This window comes from Littorina saxatilis, linkage group LG3, assembly GCF_037325665.1.
Source record: "Littorina saxatilis isolate snail1 linkage group LG3, US_GU_Lsax_2.0, whole genome shotgun sequence".
NCBI classification, from domain to species: Eukaryota; Metazoa; Mollusca; class Gastropoda; order Littorinimorpha; family Littorinidae; genus Littorina; species Littorina saxatilis.
Window position 1 is genome coordinate 30,273,550 of NC_090247.1, and position 11,263 is coordinate 30,284,812.

At 38.6% G+C, this 11,263-nt stretch overlaps 1 protein-coding gene across 2 annotated transcripts; it reads left to right on the forward strand.

Annotated features, from left to right (window-relative positions):
- The first annotated feature begins 522 nt into the window (after nt 1–522).
- On the forward strand, nt 523–10,665 carry LOC138962101 (calcipressin-1-like). Of its 2 annotated transcripts, XM_070333819.1 has the most exons (5): nt 523–865; nt 2,785–2,958; nt 5,086–5,248; nt 5,861–5,884; nt 7,387–10,665. In XM_070333819.1, the coding sequence occupies exons 1-5, from the start codon at nt 749–751 to the stop codon at nt 7,512–7,514; spliced, it is 606 nt and encodes a 201-aa protein (XP_070189920.1). In that variant the 5' UTR covers nt 523–748; the 3' UTR covers nt 7,515–10,665. The 2 variants fall into 2 exon arrangements, with proteins under 2 accessions (XP_070189920.1, XP_070189921.1); XM_070333820.1 differs by lacking the exon at nt 5,861–5,884 and having other exon boundaries at nt 528–865.
- The last annotated feature ends 598 nt before the right edge of the window (nt 10,666–11,263 follow it).

An 11,263-nucleotide genomic window follows, 5' to 3' on the forward strand; every position in this document is an offset into this window, starting at 1 on the left:
TATAGACACTATTGGGATATTTTGAATGGCATATTCAAAAGGGCGGGTATCAGGCAGGTGAAAGCAGGTTTATTTTCATTATTTATTTGCATGACTGAAGACATTTGGTTTATTTTCACTTATTTCCCACAACCCCGCATCTCGAATTGGGGGGAAAAACTATCTGCTTAGTTTCGGTTAACCTCTATAATAGTGTCCCAAATTAACTCTCTCCGTCACCAGGCCATCGTACATTCATTTCCCTTCAACATGAAAATAAGGTTTATACGGATTGAATCTAATTTCTAAATAAAAACAAGATATTGTTCACCCCATGATTTTACCTCAGTTTCAACACACTGCCATGGTTCTCTCCGTCTGCAAAATTTGGTACCTTGGTCCTTTTAACAGCTTCTTTGAAACTTGGAGCAAGTATTTTCAAACAAAGCACAGTTCCTCACACTCAGTTTGTTCATGTGCCTATGGCTATGGCTGTGACGCACACGGACTCCCGAGGTCGGGAAACACCAATACTATTTATAGTCATGACGTCAGCTCATTTGTAATGGCAGGTCGACATCTGTGTGCGTAGTACACGCAGTGTGTGTAAAGCCTTTGTTTTGGAACCGACACAGGCCAAACATCTTGTGCAATGTGTTGATCCTAAACAAAAGGAACTCTACAGTAACACAGCTAAGTCAATGGATCGGCAACTATCGCCCTGATACCAGCAACAGTGTCAGTTCCTGCGGTTTTTTTTTGTTGAGGAATGATCGTCCAGAGTAACAAAATGGCGGACGACGAAGATGACAGTCTGAATGAGATCGCACACGCCCTGATTGTCACAAACCTCGATATAGGATTTTTTGATGACGACTCTCGAAAGGTTTGTGAATTGGTTTCTGGTTTGAATAGAATGAGTGGGATTCGTTTAGGTGTGCATCACAGACAACTTGCATCGTGCCAGAGAGAGGAAGAATCATGAATCATTGAATCAATGTGTTATGTGTATAATTTTTTTTTTTTTATAGATCTCAAGGAGTTCACAGAACGGCTAGTGCCAACTCTTTAAATATTAAGAGGATTATTATCAATGGAATTAGCATTAGGGCCGACAGAGTATTTGTTGTTGCGCCAGTAATATTTAATCTTTTAAAATATCCCTTCTCAAGTTCTCTTCAGCTAATGAGCTATCTTACTCTTAGTTCTTCCCACTGTCCATTTGCGTTTTATCAAATACATCATTACAATTTACATGTGCCGAGCTGTAACATTGGAAGCAAACGCATTAGGGGATAACGTTACATGTCATAGGGTTTGCAGGGATGGTCAAATCTCCCAGCCGAGCGTCACTTCAAGAACTGGTACATACCACACAAACAGATTATGAAACATTGTTAACTAGCATTAACGACTGAAAGATTTTTATTTATACACATAAAATAGCGGTGGTACGTACGATCCACAGCTGAACTGCCTGGCTTTTTTTCTTCACTAACGCAGGTTGCAAAGACAAAGACTGATAGAGCAATGTATTGTAACTTTTACGTTTCGCGCAACTTGATATTTTCCAATTTGAGCAATGTGTTCCAAACCGGCAAACTGCATTATTTTTTTCTTCCAAATGTTGGAACACAATCACACCCAACATCGTCTTCCCATCCAACTCAAACGTGCCACTCTCCTCTCCATTATCGGCAATCATTCGCTGTTAGTGTTAAGTGTTGTTCACATGGCAGACTTGCAACCAACTTGTGACCAACTTTCAAGTGATTTTAGTCGGCGGCAAGTCAAATCAAAATCACTGCCCATGTGAATAGCACAAACTCGCAAACTAGTTTTAAAGGTGGTCGTCTACATTTTTGCTTTTTTTCAATAATCTTATGGTTAGATTTTCGCTAAAAAGTTATGTCAGATGATGAATGAACCATGGGGAAAAAAGTTATAGAAAAAAAATATAAGCAAAAAAAGATTTTATTTTTGGGTAGCGTGACTGACACTGACTCACGCTTCCAATATTTTGTTTTCTGTTTGCTGAGAACATGTGCTTTGCCTAAAAATACTGACCAATCAAATTCATGTCACTATGCTTATAGCCACGCCCAAACAAGTGCAGAAACAGTTTGGCACTGGAGCGCTGTCCACGCTTTTTTTTAAACGCACGAAATGCACGGGATTTGAGAGGAGTTTTGCGCTTGGCATTTTCCAAATAAGGATATATCCTACTATGAGTACTACGCTGGAATACTACAATGAATTTTCAAACGACTACACTGGCTTCGTCTTTCCTGATCGAAAGGGGGAGTATTGTTGATAATTGTAGATGATAGACTCTGCATTTTAATGGTCAAATGGCGATTTCGGTATAAAAATGTAGACAAGGACCTTTAAGCGGCGAGTCTCGCCAGACTGAGCCTTTCGGGATTGTCTGGTTGACCTCGTTGTTTTCAGGCGAAGGGAAGGCTAGAGCCACAGAGACGTGTACGTCTATATTTAACTCAGTGGCTAGAGCTAACCAATCAGTACCCGCGATAAGAAAAGTCTGGCGCGAGTTGTTTGCTTGTCACGGCTGAGTCGGGCAGTGCTCAACTGGGTTTTGGAGTCTGGCGTGAGTCACTTGGGCTGTTCACATGGCAGACTTTTCGCCGATTTGGCCTCAACGACTCGGGAGCGATTTTCAAACGACTAAAGTTGGTCATGAGTTGGTTGCAAGTCTGCCATGTGAACAGCATTTTACTTGCCTGTGCACTGCAAAATGTGTTCATATTTAATTATTATTCATTTATTGATTGCTCTTGTCCACAGGAGGAGTTTGAGGCAGCATTCAGATCCTATGATAGTGATGCATCTTTTAACTACCTGAAGAGCTTTCGTCGGGCCAGAGTCAATTTCACGTCTACAGAAAGTACAGTGTCCGCTCGTCTCAAGTACCATGACACAGAACTGTGTGGTCAGATCATCAAGTGTTATTTTGCACAGGTTTGTACTCTTGACTGTGAAGTTCTCACTACAAAATTATAATGTTAAACATTTTAAAACTTAAGTACAAGGCAATGAAAAATGGTTTGGTAACACATAATAATGGCTAATATTTCAATGTGTATTATTATATTTGATTTGGAATTGTGTACAGAAGAGAATAATTTATTTATACTATTACTGTGAGGCGCTTAGAACTATTTTAGGATTTGCACCATATAAATATCCTCATTATTATTATTATATTGGCATTAAAAGCCTTTCGTTGGTTCAACATCTTATTTGGTACTGGTAAATGTAATTTGTTACTGGATGGTAATACAGTCGAACCCACTTAAAACGAACACGCTAGTTACGAATTTTGACTTATAACGTATTAGTTTTAAGTTCCCAACTGAATACCTCTTTCTTCATGCTTAAAAAAAATGCTTGAAACGAATTCTTTGTAACGAATTTATGCTTATAACGAGCACTTTTTGGATTCCCAAGCATGCATAATGTCTGTAATTTACTCACGCTTATGACGAAATCTTTAAACTCGTCCCAAGATCGACATATCATGGGAATTTGAGAAGTTTGAATACATGTGACATGATGTGTCCAAGTCTTCCCTTGCGTCGACTGCTTGAACCATTGCTCAACCGATCACTGAATAAAGTTAAACTGATTACACTGTACTCACAAAACAATTTCAAATTTAGAATCAAAGTGATTGATAGCTCAGACACTGAACATGAATGACTGACTGACGTTTATTTCCTTCGCGAATACCAAAAACGAAACATCAATGTTTTGAACGGAAGCCATTGCCAAAAAATATAGATGCCAGAGTGGTTTCCCTTGCGTTCGCCGGTTCGCGATAGTTTATCAGTCAGTCAGTGCTTTCGATTTGGATTTGAACATCATGTTGCAACCAAAAAAAAAACTAAATTGGCCAAGGTTTGCTACCCGTCGCCAAGGTAAGTGATTCCGGACAAATGATAGGAACACCGCGAATGTGGACAGTGTCAGTGTGTGTGTGTGTGACCAAAAACGTAACAACTGGATGAAACATCTGTGTGCTCACTCTCACTCAAACTCAACAATCATCACTCAACATGAGACACACATGAACATGTAACTGAATATGTCACTTTATTGTCCAAACGTGAAGCAGCATGAAAGTTGCGAAAGAAACAAATTGAAACACCATAAAATGTACAAGACTTAAAAATAAAAAAAAATCAATCAGTTTTCTTAATACGAATTTTGGTTAGGCCAAAAAAAAAAAAATGTCTGTTTACGGTAACCCGACCGACCCTAGTTTTTTCGCGCGACCCTAGACTTTTTTTTGGCATTTGGGGAAAAAAAAAAAAATTCTTGTTTTTTGGGCAAAATAACGTAAAAATATGGTTTTTTGGAAAAAAAAAAAGAAAAAAAAATCCCGACCTACCGACCCTATTTTTTTGGCCTATGTTACCGTAAACAGACCTTTTTTTTTTTTTGGCCTTAAGATGAACTTTTTTCCCGATCCCCAGTGATTCGTCTTAAGCGAGTTCGACTGTACTAGCTTTTTGAATATTTGTTTACTTTGGGCTGGCGCAGTCAGCATTAGGTATGAAATATATGATAACAAGAGGCGAAGCCTTCAAGGCTCACGTAAGAAATCGACAAACAGTAACACAAACTCAATCACTCCGTCACACATACACACACCCATAGTTGACACTGTGCAAGAAAGCAAGACACTAGATCTAGATCTGTTTGTCTGCATGTAGCCTACTTACAGGGACACGACTGCCAACTAGTCTCGGCCCGCTCAAAATAACAATGACCGAGACTTTCAGTAATTCCTTCGCGTGACGTCTAATCCTCTTACGCCATAATGTGACGTCTTCAAATGTTAAAGTTTCTATCACATACATACATACACACACACACGCACAGACAGACACAGTTTACCATCGCAAAGGCTACACTTACGTGAGCCAAAAATGGTTATTTTACCAGTAGAAAATAAATCAGACAACCACTAAGCTGTTGAGATTTCATACGACAGACTTTTGACATAATTCCTGCCAGCTTTATCATTTAACGACTTACTATTACACTGTTACATGTGCTAAAACTTTTGTGTTGTGTGTGTAGCTGCCAATGTTGATGTCCAATGACAATCTGCTACCTCCCAAACAAGAGAAGTTGTTTTTGATATCACCGCCATCTTCACCTCCCGTGGGCTGGGAGCAAGTGCCAGAGTCAGAACCAGTCCTCAACTTCGAGCTAATCGACGCTCTTGCAAGATTAACGCCTGGTAATGTTCTTTGCTTTTGCACTTGAAACTGTGGTTGAAAGGTGCCGTCCTTTTTGGTGTACATTTTTCCAGGTCACACATCTGTCCAGGCTGCCACTAGGAATTACTGTATATATATACTATCTAGGTGAAGGTAAACTAAGCTGTAAACACAGTGAGCCTTACATCAAAGGAAATTGCAAAGTCTTGGGAACACAAGAGTACCAAAATCAAGAGAACCGGTCAAGAAAGAAAGACGCACGAAGCAATTGAAAACTGTGACTGTCGTACGTAACAACTTAGTTTACCTTCACCTTAAGAATAAGAGCACCCTTTCACTTGGATGCATTCTGTGCAGAGTGGTGATTTTGTTGTTGTTGTTGGCTTGATTTCACACATTGACATAGTGGTCACTTGACTTACAAAATTGGTTCAACCAAAATGTCCCGCTCTGCACAGAAAGTAGCCGGGCTGTCGAATTTTAGCAACAATTTACTGGCAGTGAAAAGGTTGATTTGTTGACAACATTGATCAAGGCAAAGCAAGTGTTTTTTTTTTAATATAAAAGCATGTATGTTTTCCTGTAAATGTTACACATAGATAATATTTGTTTGTCTGATAATGTGATTGCAGATCGGGAGCAATCACAGAATGGAGGTTACTGTTGTTGTTTTTAGTTTTTTTTAATGTTACATGTATCATTCAGTTCATATTGTTATTCAAGACAGTAAATTAACTTTTAGTTTAATTTCCGTCTTCCCGTTAATTTGATTTTGTTTGCCAGTTGTTTTTTTAATGTGTTTTTTATTTTAATTGTTTTATTATTTAATTTGGGTTGTTTTTTTCTGACTACTTTTTACATTTAGTCAAGTTTTGATTAAATGTTTTAACGTAGAGGGGGGATCGAGACGAGGGTCGTGGTGTATGTGCGTGCGTGTGTGTGTGTGTGTGTGTGTGTGTGTGTGTGTGTGTGTGTAGAGCGATTCAGACTAAACTACTGGACCGATCTTTATGAAATTTGACATGAGAGTTCCTGGGTATGAAATCCCCAGACGTTTTTTTCATTTTTTTGATAAATGTCTTTGATGACGTCATATCCGGCTTTTCGTGAAAGTTGAGGCGGCACTGTCACGCCCTCATTTTTCAACCAAATTGGTTGAAATTTTGGTCAAGTAATCTTCGACGAAGCCCGGACTTCGGTATTGCATTTCAGCTTGGTGGCTTAAAAATTAATTAATGACTTTGGTCATTAAAAATCTGAAAATTGTAAAAAAAAATAAAAATTTATAAAACGATCCAAATTTACGTTCATCTTATTCTCCATCATTTTCTGATTCCAAAAACATATAAATATGTTATATTTGGATTAAAAACAAGCTCTGAAAATTAAATATATAAAAATTATTATCAAAATTAAATTGTCGAAATCAATTTAAAAACACTTTCATCTTATTCCTTGTCGGTTCCTGATTCCAAAAACATATAGATATGATATGTTTGGATTAAAAACACGCTCAGAAAGTTAAAACAAAGAGAGGTACAGAAAAGCGTGCTATCCTTCTTAGCGCAACTACTACCCCGCTCTTCTTGTCAATTTCACTGCCTTTGCCATGAGCGGTGGCCTGACGATGCTACGAGTAAAATGGCATTGCGTTCAGTTTCATTCTGTGAGTTCGACAGCTACTTGACTAAATATTGTATTTTCGCCTTACGCGACTTTTTTGATTTGCATTTGCTTCAACAGATAGTGCATGTAAAGATATGAGATTGAGAGAAAAAGAGAGAGAGTAAAGACTGACTTTTGTGTACATATTATAACCAGTGATTACCTCAATCAGTGATTGAAGTTAAGAATACAGTGGAACCCCCCTTTGAGGACCCCCCAATTTAAGACTCCCTCCTTTTTAAAACCCTGTTTTCTTAGACTTCCTGTGCATAAGCTCTTTAAATTTACCCACATTTTAAGACGCCCTCCTTTTTAAAACCTGGTTTTCTCATTACTTTAGAAGGTCATGAAAGGGAAGTTCCACTGCACTGTAACTAATGACGGGGGGGGGGGGGGGGGGGGGGGTCCACATCCTTTAATAGGCTGCAGTTTTTAAACGACAGATAGAGTTCCTTATTCATGTTTTTGATCTAAACTTTAAACATTGTAACAGGTGAAATTCACGAGGTTCATCCACCGTCTCAGACCATGCCAGCCATCGTGGTCCATTTGTGTGAGGACCCAGAAGGATTTTCAGAACGGCCCATGGTCTTGCAGACGAGACGTCCAGAGCGGATGTAGCGAGTGCGCTGGCCGTACACACCTTAACTTATGTTGTGATATAATTAGTCATACACTAACAACTCCCACAGTCCCCTCCCCATGGACACACCTACACAAGCACGTGCGCTCCCTCAGACACACACACACACACATACATACAGTGACACATACACCCACACAGTTCTCTGTACAGTAATGTCCTGAAAGTGATTTTGTTCATGTTGTGATATATATGATTGATCAAACACCAAAAACGCTAACCTGCCCTTCCTCCTCTCCCCTTCAACAGACACTGTCACACGTACACATAAAATCCTCTGTTCAGTGATGTGATGAAAGTGTGTTTGGGTGTGACACAAACCCTTCTTTGTATATTACCACCGTGAACTGTTGTTCAGCATTGCTACACCTTCCGCATTGTATGCGTTTGTACAGTTTGGTACTGATTCATTTCTGAACTCTTACATTCTCTCTACCCTTCTTTCCGACCTTTCCCTTATCTTTTTTTCTGGTTCTCGGCCATTTTTAATTGATTTTATAGACTTATTTCAAATACCAGGTGTACATTTCTACTTTGAAAATCTGTCAAATGGAAAGGGTCAATAGCATAAATAGCTGACATTTTACTATATGAACTGTGAACATTTTTTTGTGGAAGGTCGAGACATGCAATTTAGGGCATGAAATAGGCTTTAGTTTTTTGCAGTCTGCAGAAGCTAGTAGCTTGTGTTTAGATTTAGCTCTGATAAAAAGAAAATCTTAGCTCATTGTTTTACAAGTGTGGCACCTCAGAGGGCTGCATAAGAATACTTGTGTATTGTCACAAGTGAGACTTTTTCTTGCACGGATTCATGCAAATGTGATAAATCTCAATGCCTAACATTTGGGCTTTTTACTCATTTGTTTGTTGTAGGTACATAATCACTGATTCTTTGTACTTTCTGTTAATTTGTAGCTTTTTGTTTTATTTGTGTAGTCCTCTCAGTCTCAGCAGCTGTGCGTGAAATCACATTTTATATCATTTCATTTTCATTGAGAAAACCTTTTTACACACATATCATGGCAGTGATGATTCTGGGGAAAAACAGCCCTAGTGATGTTTTGTGTATGTGTACATTGATGCAGGTGTGTTAACACCTTCATTCATGCTTTGGACTTTATTTTCTCACTTGTGTGAGACTGAGAATGCTTATTTTGTCATTTGGTGGATTTTCATGTGGCAGTGGTATGATATTTCTTCCTTTTCGGAAGCATCACATATATTTTTTATAATATAATTGTCTGTGGTCTCAAATTGAATTTTATGTATGTTGGGGGAGTTGGTTTTTTTATACCGCTTTTGGGCATAGAAAAAAAGTGAAAATAATTATGATAAGATTAATGAAACTTTTAAGACTTTGTAATAAAGAGAGAGAGAAGACAAGCCCGAATTAGGTTTGTGTGTACACTAAAAGCAGTGCAATTATTTTGTTCATGGTTAGGATGTGTTACTGAAGTGAACTGCCTTCATTTGCTGGTTTTTTTCTTATTTCTATTCTCTTCTGTTTTTCTATGGGATATTGTTTGTTTACTTTTTTTGTGTTTTTTCAACCAATTTCGTAACTGTTGTATTATAAGTCATGGGTACTTTGTTGATTAGTTATGGGGAATGTGTGGCAAGCAAATGTAAGCGGATGTTTTTAATAAAACATGGTAAGAGAATATGACTATTTTATTTCTTTTTTTTTTCTCCGTATTCCTTCTTATTTTTATGTTTTCTTCTGTCCGTCTTTCTCTCTGTGTCTTGTTTTGTTCTTTGAGTAAATGAGTGTTCTTTGGCTTGGAATTATTGAGCTCATAATCCAGGTGTGAACAGTTAACTTGGAATATTGCCAATGTTTTTTGTGTGTATGATCTGTCTTTTTCTATTCTTTGCTGCATTGTCTCTGAGGCTAGGCAGATTCTTATGGTCCTAAACAGGACAAGATTTGATTTTAAAAAATCAAGCAAACTGTTCTTAAATGTTTGCCCATGTATTTTGGTTTGCTTTCCAAAGCATTGATCATTCGTTTTACTTATTCTCCACAAAACTCACAGGTACCACAGGAATATGTTTAGAGAGCTTAGGCCACATTAGTATTTTAGTACTGTTAATAACCCTAACCATTAAAAGACTGAAGATTTGTTTCTCTCATAACTGGTTTTATATCAATTATCAAAGGCCAAAGCTACTGTCATGCTTTTTTTTTTTTTTTTGCTTAACGCCCAGCCGACCACGAAGGGCCATATCAGGGCGGTGCTGCTTTGACATATATAACGTGCGCCACACACAAGACAGAAGTCGCAGCACAGGCTTCATGTCTCACCCAGTCACATTATTCTGACACCGGACCAACCAGTCCTCGCACTAACCCCATAATGCCAGACGCCAGGCGGAGCAGCCACTAGATTGCCAATTTTAAAGTCTTAGGTATGACCCGGCCGGGGTTCGAACCCACGACCTCCCGATCACGGGGCGGACGCCTTACCACTAGGCCAACCGTGCCGGTTACTGTCATGCTGGTACAGTGGTACCAGCGATGAAAGGACACCCTTGGGACAAACCAACAGTGTCCCCATATTGCAGGTGCCAGTGTTTTTCTAGAGATAATAGACAAAGTGACAGGAAAATGTGTCCTTTCATGGTAGGTGTCCTCTCATGGGAGAGACCTTACATTGCAGGTACCATTTTAGAAGAATGTAGTGTACGGTTCATGGTGTTTTCTGTCAGTGTTCCTATGGATTTTTTTCCCGTCTGATCACAGAAACATCTGAGCACTTTTGCAATAAGGTTGACAGTGTTGGTGTATGATGAAAATAGAATTCTTATTGGGAGAAATCCAGTTCTTATATACTTGTAGTTTTAGATTGAAGTCATCTAGAACAGTGGTGGGGGTTGGGCTAAAAGGATAGGGTTTGGGGAATTGTAATGATTCCTGGCGTGATGCATTTTGTGTGGTTCTTCTTTCTAAGTTCTACAGTATCAATGTTTCACACATAAGAAGAGGGCATGCGTTTTTGTGTGTGTGGTCATATCAGTTCTGCCATTGTCATAATGCATGTTGAATGTCTTTATCATCTCCCAAGTCTTAAAGGTCCTTGTCTACATTTTTATACCGAAATCGCCATTTGACCATTTAAATGCAGAGTCTATTATCTACAAATATCAACAATACACCCCCTTTCGATCAGGAAAGACGAAGCCAGTGTAGCCGTTTGAAAATTCATTGTAGTATTCCAGCGTAGTACTCATAGTAGGATATCCTTATTTGGAAAATGCCAAGCGCAAAACTCCTCTCAAATCCCATGCATTTCGTGCGTTTAAAAAAAAGCGTGGACAGCGCTCCAGTGTCAAACTGTTGCTGCACTTGTTTGGGCGTGGCTATAAGCATAGTGACATGAATTTGATTGGTCAGTATTTTTAGGCAAAGCACATGTTCTCAGCAAACAGAAAACAAAATATTGGAAGCGCGAGTCACGCTACCCAAAAATAAAATCTTTTTTTACATATATTTTTTTTCTATAACTTTTTTCCCCGTGGTTTATTCATCATTTGACATAATTTTGTATCGAAATCTAACCATAAGATTATTGAAAAAAAGCAAAAATGTAGACGACCACCTTTAATATTATTGTGATCTGTCATCAGCATAATTTGTGACTGAAGTAATGTATGTCAACACAAATGTGTGCTCACAGCTTTCCCAAATGTGCCATGTTTCCTTCCTCACCTTAAAAATGAGATCAGC